At 39.5% G+C, this 21,282-nt stretch overlaps 1 protein-coding gene across 1 annotated transcript in view; it reads right to left on the bottom strand.

Moving 5' to 3' along the window:
* Positions 1-506: 506 nt before the first annotated feature.
* The window catches only part of TRIP4 (thyroid hormone receptor interactor 4), a 69,356-nt gene continuing 48,580 nt past the window's right edge, over positions 507-21,282 (bottom strand). The window contains exons 12-13 of the mRNA XM_047074961.1: positions 10,645-10,747; positions 507-2,991 (exon numbers count right to left, since the gene is read on the bottom strand). Of these exons, the coding sequence (XP_046930917.1) occupies positions 2,924-2,991; positions 10,645-10,747 (171 nt within the window). The 3' untranslated portion in view covers positions 507-2,923. The remainder of the gene's footprint in view (positions 2,992-10,644; positions 10,748-21,282) is intronic.

The raw sequence follows: 21,282 nt of genomic DNA on the forward strand, positions 1-21,282 counted from the left end.
AGATGGAACTGTGGCTATGGTCTTTCTTCTCTGCATGAGAGAAGTAGAAAAGCCTTCCACATGCTGGATCCCTTGCTGCTGGTGTCTGTGATATGGATCACCTCCCTCCAAACACATTCACAGAAGCTGAGAACAGCAGATGTGTACTTGCTATTTGAATCTCAAGGAAAAAAAAATCCTTCATCACAGGCCTTTCTTTCCTCCCCCTAGGCCTAATAAACTGAAGTTAGTTGATTTCTCTAGTTTAATAGATGCTTGCTTTTTTTACTGGTCTTTTCTAGCTGGGCAAGAGAACAACCCCAACACTGTCTCAATCTTGGCTAGGAGTTCTAGCAAAAGCATTAAAAAAAATTTACCAAATAAATGAAATCCATATAAATGGGCTTTAGTATAGACAGCAGTTAAACTCGAAAGAGATTAAAGGTTATAACTCATAAAAACCCTAACTTTGTAATTTTTGTAAAAATAATCTTCAAAGTCTAAGTTTTTCACAGCTACTCCCTAGGAAAAAATGGGTTTCTGTACACTTCCAGCTTGAAAAAAGGGGACACCTAGTTCTTTCTCTAGATTAGCTATACCAAGCAAAAAAAAAAACCCTTACTCCAATCCAAACATCTGACTGGAAAGTCAAAGCCTCCTAAGTCCTGACAGAGAAAGTATCTTGTTTCATGTATCTCCCACTCTGAGCTTACATAATTGAGACAGGACCCTGTCTAGAAAAGCAAAAACAAAAAACACTAAACCCTTCAGGTACTATACACATTGAGAGCCACTGAACCCAACCATCCAAAAGGGGGCGCAGATATTTAGGCTGCAAAAGAAAACCAGCTCAGAAATGTGAAACTTCCCTCAGGCCAAGCTGTCCCAGAGTTAACAGGGTCAGTGCAAAGTGTTGTAAAGCACTGAAAGGCAATTCCTGGGCGAGTTTGTACTCAGGATGCTAAGAATTTCCACTAGGCTTTAAATTATGCTATTCATCACTGAGCAACTGACGGCCATCTACCCCCAAGTCTCTCCCACACTTCCTCCCGAGTGTCCCACAAATAAAAGAGAGACTTTACACCACCAACCACCACGTGAACTAAAAGGCTTTCACAGTCTAACCATGAAAAGAAGTTTCCAAGTAACTCTGCCATTTACTCATGTGGCACCAGCTGCATATTTTGGATGCTGAGGTGGGTTCTTGTAAATCTGTAATGTTCTTGTAAACTTTCTTATCACAGCACACAAAATGGTTGCATAACCTGAACTCTTGCAGCTCCTGATGTTTTTCTTTAGGTGTACACACACAATCTACCCAGGTGAAAAAAAATCAATCCAGACTCCTCTGTGCTTGAGCTGTCATTCACATAAAAAGGCAGGTAACTTTTTGTGGTTGTTGTTTCCTGGGTCCTTCACCTCCTGCCTTTTGGTTTTATTTTGGTACTCAGAAAACGAGACAATTCCAGTGCAGAATTCAAGATATTACTGCTTGGTAAACTATTAACACAGTGTGGCTTCATTAATAATACTAGGGTCTTCAGGAGACCAGAATGAGACTTTTTTTTTTTTCCCTCTAAAGAAGTACCATTAGCTGTCCTTTCCATTTTCTCTACAGAAGTTGAGCAGGAAAAGAAAGAGAATACTGCATATTTGCATTACCAGAACAAGAATCGGGTAGGTTTTCCCTGGGAATCCAAAGTGATCAGGCCCCCACAAAACCAGTGCCTAGAGCTATGCAACAAGCAGAGTTCACAGTTGAGTGAACATCAATGCATATGAGTGGAGGCATTTCAATGCAAATACATGCTGAATATGAAGGATTAAAGAAAGGGGAAATTAATCTTTTTCATAACACAGGGCACTTTTTTTTTCTCTCCTGTGTGCTCTCTTTTTTAAGTCATGCACACAACTGCTGGAGGGAATCCAACTTCCCTAGTGTGGTGGTGGTGCTTTATAAAAAGCAGAACATACACATTTAAGACCATGAATTTCCTGAGGATGCCAGCAACTGAGATTCTGACAGCTCTGCTGAACAGACTCAGAAAAAAAAGTGTTTCACTAAGTAGGGCCAGACTGATGAGTAAAATATCTCATTTCAAATCAACCTATTTTTTCAAAGCTCATAGCTTCCTGAGGTGTGATGGTTTAAAAGGTTGGGTTTCAGCATTTGGGGGTATATGAATACATTTACTGAAGGGACTTTATTTTTTAGTTTGCTTCTAATTGTCCCATCTAAGTGATGCTTTTGCAATACCCACAAAATAAATAGGGCAGTTTCATGTTGCTTGAGCAAGTAGCTCTATCTTCTCCCAGTCTGATCTTCTTATGTCCTGACATCTCAAACCAAAGAACAAAGTGGCAGCACCTTTTCAGGTTATCCCTTAAAAAAAAAAAAATCTGCCAATGAAGGTTATTCAGCTTTTGAAGACTGTTCACTTCAAGACATGTTGGACTAGAGCAAAAAACTTGTTAAAACCCTTTCTGTCCCATCACAGGTATGCATTAAACATAAGATTCCTCAAACACCTTAATACTCTAACCAGGCTATTACTTTGAAAAGAAACTTTAAAATTCAAGTGGTCTCTCAAAAAAATTGTTAACCTTTGCTAAGAAAGTTCCCAATCTCAAATCCAAGCTTCAGAAAGGAAAGTAATTTCCAACTTGTTCTTTTCTGATACCATTTTGAGAAAAATGTCAAAGACCTAGAATTTTTAAAATAGCATTTTATAAATAATGTATTCAAAGATTTTGACCTACTACATAAAGTAAGAATCCCACTCTTTAAGAAAAATATACAGATTTAGGTAAGAGTCTAAATTCTCAAAGATTCAAGCCTGATGCCAAGCCTTTAGATTTCTAATGCTTCAATTCCAAAGGACCAATGGATAGCAATTTTAGTACACAAAACTCCACTATGCTGTATAGCTCCTTTTCTCCTGGGTCAGACAGCTTTATTCTGCTTCATTAACCCCTTCTTTGCTCCTTGATGGATCTTGGAATCCAGTTTCCCTGTAAGGGAGAAAAAGAAGCCTCATTTATTTTTTATATTTGCAATGCAAATCTTTCCTGGCCTCCCAGGTCTTCTGGTTCCTGTTTTCCTGTCACATTCAATTATCTTGCTTCAGGACTTAGACACTTTCAAACTTCAGAGTTTCATTCTGTAAGAATGAGGAAGCAGTGAGAACACTGTTTAAGGACACACAAATGTGGAGACACACACACACACACACACACACACACACGATGAGTATTCATTCGCCTAAAGAATCGAAATCGTTAATATTTCTAATTTTGTAGCTAGAAGAAAAGAAACAACACGTTTTTCAGGAGGTCTCATGCTAAGGCAAGTTTGAAAAGAATACACATATATAATAAAGGAAGGCATTTCACACAGTGGGAAACTCATTCCTCTGACCTGTTAACTGGCTGAGCATAATGCATGAACCTCCCTCGCAGTGAGAAAAGCAGTTCAGTTCACCCCTTTGCTGCCTCAGACTTAATAGGGGGAGTGACCTGAAACAGTGGAGTAGAATCCACATGAATGGTTTACTGACAAAGGGCCCCTATCACCAGCTAAGAAGGGCAAAGGTCATAGGCTGTATGACTCTTCTAAGTGTTAAAGTTAGAAAACAAGCAACCTTCCTGTCCCAGGTGACCCTAATGAGAGGTACTTTACTGATGTGGTCCCTGACCTCTGACTCCTCAGATCTACCAGGACAGTTTGGTTCAGTGGTAGCAGCCTTAGGAGCCATCCATCTCATGCATGAAAACAATCTTCACAAAGTTCCTGTCTGTCTTACACATTGATTTCTCCCACAAAGAGTCTCACTTAAGTCAATAGTGATACTGGCACTGAACTGAAACAGAAACAGGTCAGTTTAGCCTCAGCATTACAAAAAAAAAAAAAAAAGATTAACAAACAAGGAGCTTCCCTTTAAGGCAAGCCAGGTGTACTACAGCCCACACCCATAACTGCCCCCCCCCAACATGCTGTCATTTTCATTTGTTATAGCAATCAGGTGTACAAGAAAGAACAATGGAATAGAAGTCAGGAGACTCGGGTGCTAATCCATCCCTCTGTGTTATTAACTAGCTGTAAAACCTGGGGCAAGTCATTTAGTCTCTCTAGACTTTAATACTCTCACTTGTCCAACTAAGAATACATGTCTTGACTACTGCAAAAGATTGTGAGAAAATAACCTCAGGGCGCCTGGGTGACTTAATTTCAGCTCAGGTCATGATCCCAGGGTCGTGGAATTGAGCCTCTTATTGAGCACCACCTACACGGAGCATGGAACCTGCTTAACACTCTCATTCTCTCTCTCTCTCTCTCTTGCTCTCTCTCTCTCTCTCTCCCCCTCTGCCCATCTCCCCCCACTCATGCTCTCTCTCTCTCAAATAAAATTTAAAAAAAAATTAAAAATAACGTCATCCTAGTTTCCCTTTTTAAGTTTTCTTAAGTTTTGTTTTCTTTTTCTCCTCATCTCTCTACGGGTATACCTGTCTCTGGAATAACATTACTTCTTTTTCTGGGCTTCCTCAGAAACCATCAGTAAGCAATACCCTGAATGCTATCCACTAGCATTGTCACAATGCTGTTGATTTTAATTTGGGCTTTACAGCACAGAGTATTCCCAGGGATTTAGGAGTCTTTCATCCCCCAGGCTGCCCAGCTGGAAATCCGAAAATGTGCCAGCAATCTGGCAAAAAGCCCTACTACAAGGCAAGTTTGCCTTTATATTCCTAACGCTGCCATAGTGAGCATCAAATGGTAGGTGCTCGGTAAATGTATTCATCAAATGAATTAAACAAAGATGGCAAGGCAGACATTACAGATTCGAAAACCTTTGCACTGTAGGGACTAAGTAACCAAAATTAGCAGATATCAGATAAACACTAAGAGTATCCATTGAAAAGGTGGTGGTACCAGAAGCATAAGGAAGTACTGCATCTCACTCAACTTTTTAGGACAAGCTAGGACAGAATTCAGAATCCCACTTAGGACTTCACACTTCTAGTTCTCTAGTCCCTGAGACTACCTAGCTGTATGTGAGGAAGTCACCTAGTCACTCTTGTTCTCAGCTTTTTCTATGCCAAGAGGAAATTGGACTACGTTGTACAGGAGGATTCTTCCAGCTCTATGATATTGTGCCCTAAAAATGAAATGTGATTAGAATAATTTGTTTCTGAGGCAATCTGATAAAGTGCAAAGAGCAGGAAAATCAGAGACAGAAAGATGTGAGCAAAATACAACTTCTATAAACCTATTTACTCAACTGAAAAGTGAAAGGAGTAAAAAATTCCTAACTTACAAAGTTACTGAGAGAATTACAGCTAACATTAAGTGCTTTCTAAATACCAAGCACTATGCTGTTTTTTAATATACATTAAGTCATTTAATCCAATAACTAATTGAAATATTATATGTTAAAATGCTTCATAAACTCAAAATTCTCTGAAAAAGTAAGGGTAGTCATATTTATGCTGAGGCTTGGGAGTATGTTTCTTACTTATGGTCTCAGTTTATCTTACAACTCTAGGCAAGTCTATTAACTATATGTATTTCAGATTCCTCTTATAAAAAAAGAGCCATTACCTTCTTGGCACCCTCAAAGCTTTACTGTCTAAGAACATTCCAAGTATAATCTTTGGAAAACTCCAATCTGATTGTGACAGCCCTCAAGTGAGACCAGCTCAGGTAAGATCAACCCTATGAAGCAAAGCCCTCAATGGATAGGCAAACTAATCCCTGGCTTCAGGGATGATGTCATAAAATGGAAAATAGGAGGAAGGAGATATAAAGGAAGCAGGACTTCTAGAGCATTCCCAGGAATTCAGAAATTCTTTCATCCCCTAGACTGCCTAAGAAAACTATACATGTGCCAGCAATCTGTAAGCTCCTTATAAGTAAGGACTTCTTTACATCCCTAACATCTACCACGGTGACTGCCAACAGTGGCCAGCTTAGGCCAGTTGCAGGCAATAAAGGCAAGGGACTGGGGCCTCTTGCACGAAGAAGCAGTCATCACAGTTCCCCTAAGATGGCAGGAATTCTGAACTAGTTCTAGTTCAGCCTCATCTTTCAAGACTTGGGATCTGGACAGTTAACTACAGTTACATACAGTACACTCTTTTAAAAGCAGAGTGGTAATGCTTAATTTCTGTATTTCTCCAATATTTTTACATTTAATACCTACAGCATCTCAGTGTTAACCACATCCTCAATCATGGTGCCTAAGGAAAATCAAATGCATGTGCAGCAAATGGACAAGAAGTTAAAAGGGGAAAGAGTATTTGTCATCAATTGATATAACTCTCCTAGGGATTTCCACATGCTTTGCATAACATATAAGGCAGTACTTAAATGCATTTATAGAGCAAGTAGTTCATTTAATGTAAAAAGATTTCCTTTGTCTCTTTGAGCATTTAACCTACTCTATTATACTGTTTTGCATTTCCTAATTTGAGCAGACACACAGCCAAATGATATCATATTACACACTGTACTTTTCTGAATGATTTCAAGAAACGGAATTATCCCCAGGTCAAGCAAGCTCAAGTTTATGTGTCCAAAAGCATAAACCAAAATATATGCCTTTACTTCCAGTTATGGAGTGAATAAGTCATGGGAATAAAAGGTACAGCATAGAGAACATAGTCAATGATATCATATTAGTATTATATGGTGACAGATGGTAGCCACACTTGTGATGAGCAGAGCATAATGTATAGGGATGTTGAATCACTATGTTGTAAACTTGAAACTAATGTAACATTGTTGGTCAACTATAGTCAAAAAACTAAAAAAATGTATACATACCTTTAAATTTAAGGCATACACACACACACACACACACACACACACACACACACACACACGGTACAGCAGGTAAATAGGTTGTATTCTAAAAGCTTATTTGCAAGTCAGAGTTTGGAACTTGGAACATGTCTCATAGAACTAATCTATAAAAGATTCCTAAGCCATCCTACAAAACAAAAACAAGAACAAAAACATTTAAGCCAAAGCACTATAATTGAAGGAGAGTATTATTAATATTATGGACCTTTACCATTTAGTGGAACAATATAGCTAGAAGAAAATGTGAAGCATTACAGATTAACAGCCAACTATGTATTTTCCCCTGTGGCAGTGAGAGTAAAGACTTTTTCCAGCTGTAAGCTACTGAAGGTGGCTCCTTTGGACTACAAGAAGAAAGTTCTGGCAGAGTCTAAGATTTTAAGAGATGGTAAAGAGGAATGAAGGATGAAGGAATGAAGAGTTACAGGGAATAGAAACTTCACACCAAACTATATCCTCAGGTAGGATGGTTCCCTTTCAATAGAATTTTTTTTTCCAGGGTGCCTGGCTGGCTCAGTCGGTAGTACATATGACCCTTAATGTCACGGTCACGAGTTCAAGCCCCACGTTGGGTGTGGAACCTAAAGAATTTTTTTTTTTCTGATGCACAAAGGGATTGGTCACCCATTCTTTCATTTTTTCTCTTTAAATTTCGCTTATTTCTGACTGATGTTTCACTTTGGCCTAACAAGGAAGAAGCTGCAGTCTCACAATTTCTACCTGAAACAAGCAGACAGCCCATTTGGCTTTTTAAAGCTTTTAACTACAATCGGGAAAGGACAGAAGGTTACTAAAGCTTTCCTCTAAGAGCATCATTCCTCTCCACCCCTCTACCCCCCACCCCCATTAAACCTTATTGAGAAAAACAGAGGCCATATATGTAGTGAAAGTAGGTCTCTGGGTAGAGAAAGTACTGGACTAAAACATTTCACAGAAATATCTAAACTGTTTACAGAGAACATTTTCTCACAGGAGATTAAGCAGCAGGTAAAAACCAAGATAGGGGAGGAAGCTAAGAAAAGGTTATGGGGACTAAAGATCAAGTAGCACTGGGTATGGGAGAAAAGACCTAAAATGTTTTCCTGCTACCACCAGTGCTGATATCAGTGCCTAGAATAAGGTGAGAATGGAACAGGGAGGGATAGAATGCCACAACCAAAAAAGAGGGACAAGAGAGAGATTTAAATACTAAATAGCGGAAGACTGCCTGGCTGGCTCAGTAGGTAGAGCATGTGACTCTTGATCTTGGGGTTGTGAGTTCAAGCCCCACTTTGAGTCTACAGATCACTTAAAAATAAAATCTTGGGGCACCTGGGTGGCTCAGAATGTTAAACATCCGACTCTTGATTTCAGCTGATGTCATGATCTCACAGTTTGTGGGATCAAGCTCCAAGTTGGCCTCTGTGCTGACAGTGCTGAGCCTGCTTGGGAGTCTCTCTTTCCCTCTCTCTCTGTCCCTCCCCAGCTTGCACTGGCTCATGCTCATTCTCTTTCTCTCTCTCTCTCTCTCTCTCTCTCTCAAAATAAACTTTATGGGGTGCCTGGGTGGCTCAGTCGGTTGAGCATTTGACTTCAGCTCAGGTCATGATCTCACGGTTCGTGAGTTCAAGCCCCACGTCGGGCTCTGTGCTGACAGCTCAGAGATTGGAGCCTGCTTCAGATTCTGTTTCTCCCTCTCTCTGCCACTCCCCTGCTCACTCTCTATCAAAAATAAACATTAAAAAAATTAAAAATAAACTTAAAAAAATAAATAAAATCTTTAGAAAATAATGATGAGATCGATCAATCAATCAATCCTAAATAGTGGAGAGGAAGAAAAAAGTTTCCAGGGCCACTTGGCAACCAGCTGGGACAGTCTGAGTTGAATAATATGTAGAAGTCAAGGGCAACTTATGTTCAGATTTTCTGATATATAGGAATCTAAGGAACATATGTCTCATAAATCATAAGAGTTGCCTGAATTTTGTGATGAATATACATTAATCTAAATTCACAGTCCAAGCATCTTATTTTGTGATCGTAAGCAGTATTACTCAAAGTGTAGTCAGCTGAGCAACAGCATCAGTATCACTTGGAAGAAGGCCCAGGAACCTATGTTTTAACAGCTCTCTAGGTGATTTTTATTTGCAGTACAGTTTGAAAATTACTTCTCTATAGAACAGATTTATCAAATGGCTAGTTGGTCCCCCAGGTACAGTGTGAGGTAGAATTGTGCACAACCTAAGACAATGCATGCCCCCAAATTATCCAGTTCACAGAACGGGAAAGCAGTGTCACAGAGGCACAAAATAGTAACTGATGTGAGCAAATGGGACAGTTTCTGAGGTTGTTTTTATTTATTTTTATTTTATTTTATTTTATTTTATTTTATTTTATTTTATTTTATTTTATTTTTTAATGTTTGAGAGAGCGTGCATGAAAGTGGGGGAGGGGCAAACAGTGGGGAGGGAGAGAATCTGAAGCAGGCTCATCACTGTCAGCACAGAGCCTTACTCGGGGCTACATGCCATGAACTGCATTTGCATTGTGAGATCATGACCTGAGCTGAAATTAAGAGTCAAGACACTTAACCAACTGAGCCACCCAGGCACCCCAAGGTTGTTTTTAAAAATAAGTTAGGCAGAGGGGCGCCTGGGTGGCGCAGTCGGTTAAGCGTCCGACTTCAGCCAGGTCACGATCTCGCGGTCCGTGAGTTCGAGCCCCGCGTCGGGCTCTGGGCTGATGGCTCGGAGCCTGGAGCCTGTTTCCGATTCTGTGTCTCCCTCTCTCTCTGCCCCTTCCCCGTTCATGCTCTGTCTCTCTCTGTCCCAAAAATAAATAAAAAACATTGAAAAAAAAATTAAAAAAAAAAAAATAAGTTAGGCAGAAAGACCACCACTATGTATTTCCTGAGATAGCTTTGAAACAGAAGAGGCTGAGGTAGGACTAGACAGAGGAAGAGAAGTTAGTAGTAGTAGAAGAGTTAGAGATTGAAAAAGTAAAGTCAACAAAAAGTGATTAAGAAGTGAATATGCAAGGGTGCCTGGGTGGCTCAGTTGGTTGAGCGTCCAACTCTTGGTTTCAGCTCAGGTCACTATCTCAAGTTTTGTGAGTTTAAGCCCCACATTGGGCTCTATGCTGGCAGTGTGGAGCCTGCTTGGGATTCTCTGTCTCCCTCTCTCTATGCCCCTCCCTCACTCTCGCTGTCTCTGTCTCTCTCAGGATAAATAAACTTCTAAAAATAAAATAAAAAGTGAATATGCAGGAATTCAAAGAGGGTACTATAATCATAAATACATAAAGCAAAAGTTACAGAAAAAATAAATCATCGAGAGGTTTCAAAAAGAGGGCTAGGTTAGAGCTTTAGGAACCAGTAATCAAGGGCAAATTGGGAAGTGGAGCCTCCAAAACACTCAAAAAATAGACACACAAACTTCAATCTTATTCTTGGATTGAAGACTGAAGAACAATGAATAAAGGTCATTATTGCCATTGGCATTGGCTTACTACTTCCTTTAATGAGCAGTGCAGCAGAGCAGAGCATACTCTTTTGGCTGACAAATGAGGATTTTAAATGTAATGGGATCTTAAATGCAAGTTTAGAGTGATTCACTAGCATACCATTAACTGTGGATCAACGTACACTTTGGAAAGGCTATATTGTAGTTAACTTAACATTAAAGTTATCACTAAATATAATCATATTAACCCTCCAATACTTGACATGCCATAAAACAGAGGAAGAAGAGATTTTTAAAAAGTTGAGCAAGTGAGACACAAGACACAAAGAAAAGAAAATTAGACCATCAAAGTTTGTGACTTACAGATTTTTGGATTTCCTTTAATAGGAAACTTCACAATCATTTCCTGGGGATTTGTGCAGATGAAAACAAATGGAGAATCAGATTCTTGATTCATGTCTGGATACTGTGAAATATAAAAATAACAAGTTCAGACTAGTTGGGACAAATTTTGAATTTCAAGGAGATTAAAGGATGTCCCAGATTTCACCTCAACATTCTGATGATAGCACTCTCCATTTCAGTCAGGTAAAGAGGATTATGCTTAGCAAGCAAGAACAAACCTTCACCTTTCCCCAGGCCTTAGCACAGTGGTCTTATGCAATCTATTGCCTGCCATTTCTGACTTCCTCTAATGGGAACGTCTTTAAAAAAGAATACCTGATATCTTCCCAGAAGAAACTGACTGTTGTTTTTCTTTTTTTAAGTTTATTTATTTAAGTAATCTCTACATACAACGTGGGGCTCGAACCCACAAACCTGAGATCAAGAAAAAGCTGACTGTTCTTTTAACATAAGTGACTGAGAGTTGGGAGAGTCACAGGTCTCCTTCTGGAACATCGGGCACCCCCTAGGTTAACTCAAGTAAAATACTGGAAGATTTAAGAAAAATAGAACATTTGTGGAAATTCTGCAAGAAATAATCAACAGAGCCCTTCTTTCACTAAAAGGAAGAAAGATGATTCATTCTGAAAGGTATGAACATGCAAAAGCTGTTTTGCTGGATGCATTCCAGACTTACTTAGGGTGAAAAGGTAACTGGTAGAGCAATTCTGAAAATTATTTAGAAGCCTCCTTTGGATCTCTCATCACAAATCTGTGTGAATACTTAGGACTTGTATTCCTTCTGCAAAGACAGACACAGAACCTGGAGTAAGACTATGCTGGCCACATAATTACAATTTAAGGAACAACTGAGGGTTGGCAGAAAGTGCTCTCTAGCAATGCCCAACTGATTTGTTGTTTCATTATTTCCTACCTTGGAATGTCTTGTATTTAGCATGTTTGACAAATATGACTCATAGGCTGACTACAACTATGGGTCAGACTTCATTCCCAGAGGAGCCTTTCTCCTAGTAGCTACCATCCTAGGTACGCACTTATTTTCCTCTCTTAGTCACATGCTAAGATATACCCTCTAAAGACCTGAGGCTCTAAAGTAGAAATGGAGGTTTCAGTAAAATAAGAAAATTCTAATTTCTCTGTAACTAGTGGAAGCATAAACAGTTAAAACTTCTTTACTGACCACTTGACCACTCTGTCGTAGGTGGTAGGTAACGCTATGGAGAAAACAGAGGAATTTTAGCAGCTTTTGGTCCTGCCCACATACCATGGCTTTCAGTGTGGGACAGGTGTGGCATGTACTTTGATAAAACATAGCTTAATATCAAGCATCAGACACAATTATATTCTGAGGCAAGATCAAAATGTTCATGGCAGAAAAGAAAGACTGAAGATGAGAAGGAAAATCCTCTTCTTTCCTTATCCCCTGGATCTTTAGAACTCAAAGAAAAGCAGGTTCCAGCTGTTACTGCTGAGGTGCTTTGGCACGAATAAAACCAGAGGCTGCCATCAAGATCTTTCAACCTAATTCTACAGAGGGCAAAACAGCAGCAGTCACAATTTCCATCTCCAATTTTCTTCCTCTCCCCTCTGTGTCTTAGAGTATTGAGGCAGAGGACAGGCTGCCAGGACCTCATGGCTCTGCTTTTCTGGAACTACAAGCTATTTCAGTCATCCTCTCCTCTTTTTCCTGCATCAATAAATGTTCCCTCTCTACTGAACCAATCCGATTAACAAACATAACTTCTGTAATGTCTGCCATAAAGCAAAAACTCTCCAGATCTCGCATTCTCAAGCTACTGCCCCATTTCTGATTCTCTTTACAACAAAATTCATTAAGAGATTGTCTGTGCTCTCTGCTTCAAATTCGTCTGTTTTTTTCTTGAATTCACTATAAACAGACTTTCACTCCCATCACTCCACCAAAATTATTCTTCATCAACTAAAGGTCATTGTTCACTTCCATGTTACTAAATCAAATGGTCACTTTTTCAGTTCTCATCTTAATTGATCTATTTGTAGAATCTGACAGAATTCTTCTCTCCCCCCTTCTTGAACACATTTCTCACTTGGCTTCCAGGATATCGTTCTCTTCCTGGTTTTGCTATTTTACTGATTGCTCATTTCCCCATCCTTTAAATGTTGGGAGTGCTTCAGGGGTCAGGCCTCAGACCTCTTCTCTCTCTACATTCACAACCTTGGGGATTTCCTTCAATCTCAAGAGTTAAAAAATAAGGTCCTGAATTTCTAACTACCAGAGGTGATGGATGTTAACTAAATTTATTGTGGTAATCATTTTGCAACATATATATGTATCAAATCCTTCTGCTGTACACCCTACACTAATACAATGTTATGTGTCAATTATATCTCAATAAAACTGGGGAAAAAATGAGGTCCTGAAAGTAAAAACCTAAACCACAATGAGATACTAGTTCATGCTCAAGAAATGACTACAATAAAACAAAATAAAACAAAAACAAAAAACATGGAAAATAACAAGTGCTACTAAGGATGTGAAGGAATTAGAACCCTCATGCATTGCTGGTGTGAATGTAAAATAGTGCAGCTGGAGTGGAAAACAGTGTGGTGGTTCTTCAAAGAATTAAAGCAATTCCACTTACGTGTATATACCCAAAAGAATTCAAAGTAGGGACTCACATACTTGTGTACCAACGTTCATAGCACCATGATTCACAATACCCAATAGTATCCACAATCCAAATGTTCATCAGCAGATGAACAAAATATCGTACATATGTACAGTGGAATATTATTCAGTCTTAAAAAAGAATCGAATTCTGATATATGCTACAACATGGATGAATCTTGAAATATTATCCTAAGCGAAATAAATCATGCAAAAGGACAAATATTGCATGATTCTACCTATATTAGGTACTTAGGATAAGCAAATTCATAGAGAAAAAATAGAGGTTACCAGGGGGTGGGGGGAGGAGGAACAAGGAGTTATTATTTAATGAGTACAGAGTTTCTGTTTGAGATGATGAAAAAATTCTGGCAGATAATGGTGATGGGTTGTACAACACTGTAAAAGTACTTAATGCCACTGAATTGTATACCTAAAAATGGTTAAAATGGTAAGTTGCAGGTTATATATTTTATCACAATACAAACAAAATTTAAAAAAAATCAAGATCCTGAATTCTTTTCTAAACCTGCTCCTGTCTTATCCATACCCCCTTTAAAATGAGTGAATGATCGCATCTTTCCAGTGGTTCAGGCCAAAACCCCCACAATCAACCCACTGAGAAATCCTGTTAACTCTACCTTCAAAGGATGTCCAATACCTCACCATTTCCTAAGACCTCTATAGCTACTCCCTGATCCAAGCCATCATAATGTTTCCTTGGATTACTACAATAATCTAATTGGTCTGTTTCTGCCCTTAACCTCTTTCTTTTCTATTTTTAACACAGCAGTCAGAACTATTTAAAAAAATATACCAGATCATGTCACTCCTCTGCTTAAAACTCTCCAGTGGCTTTTCATCTCATTCAGAATAAAAGCCTAAATCCTCACCGTGACCTTCAGGTCCCTAGACAATCTGGCCCCCCATTTTCTTTATTTCTTTCTTTCTTTTTTTTTATTTTTTTTATTTTTAATGTTTATTTATTTCTGAGAGAGACAGAGTGTGAGCAGGGGAGGGGCAGAGAGAGAGGGAGACAGAATCCAAAGCACACTCCAGGCTCCGAGCTGTCAGCACAGAGCCAGACGTGAGGCTTGAACTCACAGACCGCAAGATGCTGACCTGACCTGAGCTGAAGCTGGACACTTAACCGACTAAACCACCCAGGTGCCCGTGGCCCATTTTCTGACACCTTTTTCTACTACTTTCACCCCCACTTTCACTCCACTGTGGCCACAATGGCTTGTTGTTCCTGTCTCTGGGTCTTTCCACTTGCCTAGTCCCTCTTCCTGGAATGCTCTACCCCCTAGCCCAGATATCCACCTGGCTTCTTCTCTCTTTCTTCAGAACTTTATTTAAATGTCAACTTTGCAGTAAGTTTTCCCTCATCATTCTATTTAAAATCGGAGCACCAAACTCCTCACAAACTTGACACTCTCAACCCCTCTCTCCTTTTTTTTTTTCTTACAGCACTTACCATCATCTGATACTACATAACTTTACTTATTTAAATTTTTAAAAGATTTTATTTTTAAGTCATCTCTACACCCAACATGGGACTTAAATTCATAACCTATAAGCTTCCAACTTCGGCTCAGGTCATGATCTCACAACTTGTGTGTTCAAGCCCTGCGCCAAGCTCTGTGCTGCCAGGTCAGAGCTTGGAGCTTGCTTTGGATTCTGCTTTCCTCTCTCTCTGCCCCTCACCCACTTGCACTCTCTCGCTCTCAAAAATAAACATTAAAAAAAAAAATTTTTTTTTAATTCACAACCTAGAGATCAAGAGTTGCGTGTTCTACCAACTGAGCCAGTCAGGTGCCCCTAAAAATTTAAATATGGCTTCCCTTTACTAGGATGACAGCTCCATGAAGGCAAGGATTTTTGTCTGTTTTGTTTATTCCTAAGCACTCTGAATCATGCCTGACACACAGTAGGCAACCGATAATTATTTGTTGAATTTGGGGCATTTGGGTAGCTCAGTTGGTTAAGGGTCCAACTCTTGATCTCAGCTCAGGTCGTGATCTCAGGGTCATGGGTTCAAGCCCCATGTTGGGTTCTGTGCTGACAGCTCAGAGCCTGAAGCCTGCTTCAGATTCTGTGTCTCCCTCTCTCTCTGCCTCTCCCCCACTCACACTCTGTCTCTCAAAAATGAATAAATGTTAAAAAAAATTAAATTTTTTGTTGTTATTGAATTAAAGAACAATGAATTTATCAACTTGTGCATTAAGGTTATCTTTTTTTAATTTTTTTTTTAACGTTTATTTATTTTTGAGACAGAGAGAGACAGAGCATGAATAGGGGGAGGGTCAGAGAGAGAGGGAGACACAGAATCTGAAACAGGGTCCAGGCTCTGAGCTGTCAGCACAGAGCCCGACACTGGGCTCGAACCCACGGACCACCGGATCATGACCTGAGCCGAAGTCGGATGCTTAACCGACTGAGCCACCCAGGTGCCCCTAAGGTTATCTTAATCATGCTAAATACACACAGGCTGAGAACTAGACACTCTTAGGATGATAGCCCTGGGTAAAAGCAGGTGCTATCCTATAATCTGTTACCCCCCCCCCCCCCCCCCGCCAAGATAAATTAGAACTCTTGGCAAGTGGGCCAATAAGGCCTTATGTTTAATATAAACTACCCTGACATATATTAATAGAGTAAGCAAATGTCAAATAACGGGGAAAATGATGGACAAATGAAATTATAGAACAAGAGGTTTATGGGACCCATTCTTGCTTCACAATAAAGATAAACATCAAAATCAACTTTCCAAACTTAACCTAAATCCAAGTTTTATGTGAGTATCTCTTTTCTCAAACTATTACTGAACTTCAGGAGGCTTACAAGAAACAGAGCTGACGAGCAAAGCAGCCTGCAAAAAAATAAAGCAAAGGCCTATGTGTTGGGAAAAGGGGTAGAATACATTAAAGCAAAGTCAGTTTGGCACAGCCTCAGTATCTCCAGAAAAGCATAATCACTGCAACTGGGGTCTGGACACTATGGACCACATTAAACACTGACAAGTCAGTGACTTACAAGAAAGGGATTTTGGTCTGAGAGTAAAAAGACAAAAATGCACCTGATGGAGAGAAAAGTAAATTAGGGGCACCTGGCTGGCTCAGTCAGTAGAGCACATGACTCTTGATCCTTGGGGTAGTGAGTTCAAGCCCCACATTGAGTGCAGAGCTTGTTTTAAAAAAGAGAAAAGTAAATTAAGAGAAGGTTCATATTTAGAAACAGTGTGAATAAACTCCGGACGCTACAGTAAGGGTCAATGAGAGCACATCAGACAGGTTAGGGAATGTGGATTTTAAGATCAGGCAACTCAAAGCAACCATTCAAATTCAGTAACAGATTCCTCAGGAAGTTGCTGCTGTTGTTGCCTATGAAAACATGACTCCTATCACCTGGTTTCCAGCCTGATGAGTGGGGGAGGTGGGCCTACTCTTCTTTCATGCCTCATAAATTTCATAGCTGTCTAACATAACAGGTAATTAACTACTAAACAGCCATTTTCTTCTCTTCTCCAGAGGGAAATTGTTCACCAGTCGTTTAGAAAACATTTCTTTTGCCATTTTCATAAGAGAAAAAAAAGGTTAGTAGTTTTTGGCAATCACTACTAATTCAGAGTCAAGTGGCCATTTTCACCAACTCTGCAAGCCTCCATTTAGTCCTTGTACTGAAATGATCAGTAACTCCTAAATGATGCCACTCTTGACAACAAATCCCCAGATGACCTATAAATCTTATACCTGTCTCCAGAGGACTAACAGCTACCGCAAACAGTTAAGAAAGAACTCACTGACAAAGAACATATATTTGCTGTAGGTTTTCTTGGTTTAAACTTTGGGGAACTAGATAGGACATGAAATCAGGCTCTGAAATCTAGTTAGCTGAAAACCAACTCCACGAAGATTGAGGTGATAATACTCAGAAAGAGAGAAGGAAATAAGTCTGATAAAAAGGCTACAAGTAAAACAGATCCAAAGAAGCATATCCTGAAAGCAATTCTCTAATAGTTCTCTAATAGTTCTTGTTTATCTTTTCTGTTAAAGCAATTCAACAAGTCTACAGGACACACAACTAGTACCTTAGGCCCCACTATACTGGAAGATAAAACTTTTCTCACATCAGAATAACATAGGAGTAGTGATGCTCTGACAAGATGACAACTGTATATTTGACTGGAGTTGGATAGAGACCAAGCCAGCTGGCCCAATATGGGATCACTGAATTCCCACGTACAAGTACCCAAATCAAATCATGTGCTCAGTATAGGGGCGCTTGAGTGGCTTAATCAGTTAAGCATCAGACTCTTGCTTTCGTTTCAGGTCGTGATCTCAAGGTTTTTGAGTTTGAGCCCTGCAATGGGCTCTGAGCTGATAGGGCAGAGTCTGCTTGGGATTCTCTCTTTCCCTCTCTCTCTGCCCCTCCCCTGCTTTCACTCTCTCTCTCTCTCTCAAAACTAAACATTTTTTTTTAATAATCATGTGCTCAGTATCAAAGATGGAGGGATTGCAGCTCAATGCTACAGAGTTCATATTTGCTCCAGTTGAAAAGAATAATATGCAGCTTAAGGGTCTTACAGCCATTTGTGGAAGATGACCTAGTTGAAGCCACACAGCATTGGTTTCCTGGTCCCATCCTACTCACAGTTAAGTTTCCACTGTGGCTTTCTGTGCCCTTTGGAATTCTATGCTAGAACCTCCATACACAAGAGAACCTAAGCAAGTGTATTTTCTCTAAAATTAACTGCATAGCTTTTCTGCCTTCTTTAAGACCTAAATGGGAATCACCCACTCACAACAGTTATTTTTGGTCTTAAATTTCCTATAGCAGGTTTTCACTCCAACTTAAACTAGTGAGAACCAAAAGAAAATTACTCTTAATTAAAGATACTATGTTGTAAGGTCCTTTAACCATTGAAGTCTACATTTGGGACTAATAACTCAGAATGCTAAAACTCCTCTTAAGGGATAGGACTATTTTAGAATTTATCTCCCAACGGGAGATAACTTAACTGAGAACAACTGTTTTGAGGCACAGTTCAGAACATCCTTTGACATCAGTTAACATACCAAGGTAAGATAACTGTCAGGCAAACTGGTGCTATTAACAGTAACAATATGCCTTTATTGAATGATATTTGTCTTTGAGAACAAAACAGATTAAAACATTTTAAACTATCCAAATAAAAAATCATAACACTGTATGTTAACTATACCGGAATTAAATGGTTTTTTTTTTTTTTAATTTTATTTTTAAGTGATCTCTACATCCAACATGGAACTGAAACTCACAACCCCAAAAATGAGAATCACATGCTCTCCCAACTGAGCCAGCCAGGCACCCCTGGAATTAAAATTCTTCTTTTTTATCATAAAAAAATTGATTTTTGTATGGTGATTACATATTATAGTACTTCTTTCCTTTACTGCTATAATATAGGTTTTCTTTACTACAGGTCATTTATTTCAAAGTTATTTATCTTAAAAGAATATTTTCTCTCTTTTCCTTAAAGTTTAGCTATTTATTTTGAGAGAGAGAGAGAGAGAGAGAGGCAGAAAGAGAGGGAGAGAATCCCAAGCAGGCTCTGAGCCATCAGTGCAGAGCCCAATGTGGGGTTCGAACCCAGAAACCATGAAATCATGGTCTGAGCTGAAATCAAAAGCTGGACATTTAACTGACTGAGCTATCCAGGTGCCTCAAGAAAATTCTTTTTTTGTACACTCCATGATACTACCATTCACCCAACTGCCAGAGCCCAAAACCCAAGTTTATCTCAGATTTCTTTCTCTTATCTTTCATATCGAATCAAATCACCAAGTCCTATAGACTTTACCTCCTAAACATTTCAATCATCTGTTCCTTTCTGCCCAACTCATCTGCCAGAGCAATAATAGAAATATGAACACAGTAGCCCAGGGAAGGAAGTGATTAGTCTTGTCAGGGAGGAAATGGACTGAGGTCTAGGAAGACACTACAGAGAGTGACATCTGAGTTGTTTAAAAGGATGAATATGAACTATCCTGGTGGAGAAGAGCATGGTGACCTGATAAAGGATGGCATACTGAGGAAGACAAATTCTTTCTTCAGGACTCACCTTTTTTAGAAGCTTCCTTAACCCTCTCCACCCTGCCCCCAGTCAAGCTGCGTTAGGAGTTAGGGCCTCTCACACATTCCTTTTTCATATGATAATTAGTATGGTTGGGTTTTCTTGTCTCAGTCTCTTCTAGTAGACTGAAAGATCCAGAAAGATGAAGTATCTGTTAAAACTCTGGATCCTTAGTCTTTTTTTTTTTTTTTAATGTTTACTTATCCTTGACAGAGAGAGTGAGACAGAGCGTGAGTGGGGGAGGGCCAGAGAGAGGAAGACACAGAATGGGAAGCAGGCTCCGGGCTCTGAGCTGTCAGCACAGAGCCCAACGCGGGGCTTGAATCATGAACATGAGAACATGACCTGAGCCGAAGTCGGACGCTTAACCAACTGAGCCACCCAGGTGCCCCTGGATCCTTAGTCTTTAGCGCAGTTCCTGGCACATGACAGATGGTCAGTCAATACTTACTGAATGTATGATTGTATAACATTCCAAGCAATAAAATCTTAGATAATTTGCTACCTGGTTCATACAGTAGACTAGGTGAAAAATTAAGAAGCCTTGAACAGATTGCAAGAAGATACCAAGGCTACAGCAGATTCCTTCTAGATCAAGCAGACCACTTTCTCTCTAACCTTCGGTTTACTTACAGGTAACATGAAGGTGCCACATTAAGTGATTGATTCTACTTACATAAAACCTCTTACATCTATTCCCCTCTTGTCTAATTTCACTGGCATTATCCTAGAACAGACCTTTGAAAATATCTCGACCCTGGAATGACAACTGCCATCTCATTAGTCTCCCCACCTTCAGGCTCTTCACTGCAATTAATCTTCCACCTTGCAGTCAGATCCATTTTCCTAAATGGAGGCCCTGATCACGTTCCAAACACCCCGGCTCCATTCCACAACTGACTACAGATCAAAGTCTTACCTCTGAAGCCTATCATTCAAAGCTATCTACCATCTGACCGCAACATACCTTTCCATTCTTGTTTCCTGCTTCTTCCTCTTCTTCTCCCATACTCGTCTCTCAACAAACTGGTTTGCTATTATTCTCTGGACAGGCCCCTAACTTCCCACCTCACACTACTCCTCCTCCTTGGAATATGCTTTTCTTATCAACTAAGTAGGAAGACCTGAACAGCAATCCCAATTCTACCATTTACTGACTGACACTCTGCAAATTACTTTAACTCTCTGTCTTGAATTCTCTTCTCTTTAAAAGAGGGATAACGATACTTTGCTTGAAGTGGTTGTGAGGATAAGAAAATAACATACATAATAGGCCTTGTATATAATAGCTGATCAAAAAGTGATAGATTTTATTATTATTACCTTTTAAGGCTAATTCAAAAGCCATATTCTTTTTTTTTTTTTAAGTTTATTTATTTATGTTGAGAAAGTGTGATAGAGTATGAGGAAGGGGCAGAAAGAGAGGGAGAGAGAATTCCAAGCAGGCTCTGAGCTGACAAAGAAGGCTTAAACTCAGATCATGACGGAGTTAATCATCATTAACAGAGATCATGACCTGACCCAAAATCTAGAGTCAGATACTTAACTGATTGAGCCACCCAGGCAGCCCAAAAAGCCATATTCTTAATAAAGTTTTTTGGGGTCCCTTCTAGCTAGAAGCAACCTTTCTGTCCTTTAAATTCCTCAGAGACACTCTACTTTTCAAGACAGTTATCCTTGCTTTTTATTTTGTTTTTCTTTGTTTACATACATATTTTACCTATCTAGTAGTCTTTTAAACACCCCGAGGACAGACCCCATGGCTAATTCATCTTTTTGTTTCTTGTAGTGTCTAAAACAATGTCTGATTTATGGTAGGCACTCAAATATTTAC

Source organism: Lynx rufus, unplaced genomic scaffold (genome assembly GCF_022079265.1).
Source record: "Lynx rufus isolate CCGP_SWC_20201006 ecotype Redwood Valley unplaced genomic scaffold, mLynRuf1.p SCAF_13, whole genome shotgun sequence".
Classification (NCBI taxonomy): domain Eukaryota; kingdom Metazoa; phylum Chordata; class Mammalia; order Carnivora; family Felidae; genus Lynx; species Lynx rufus.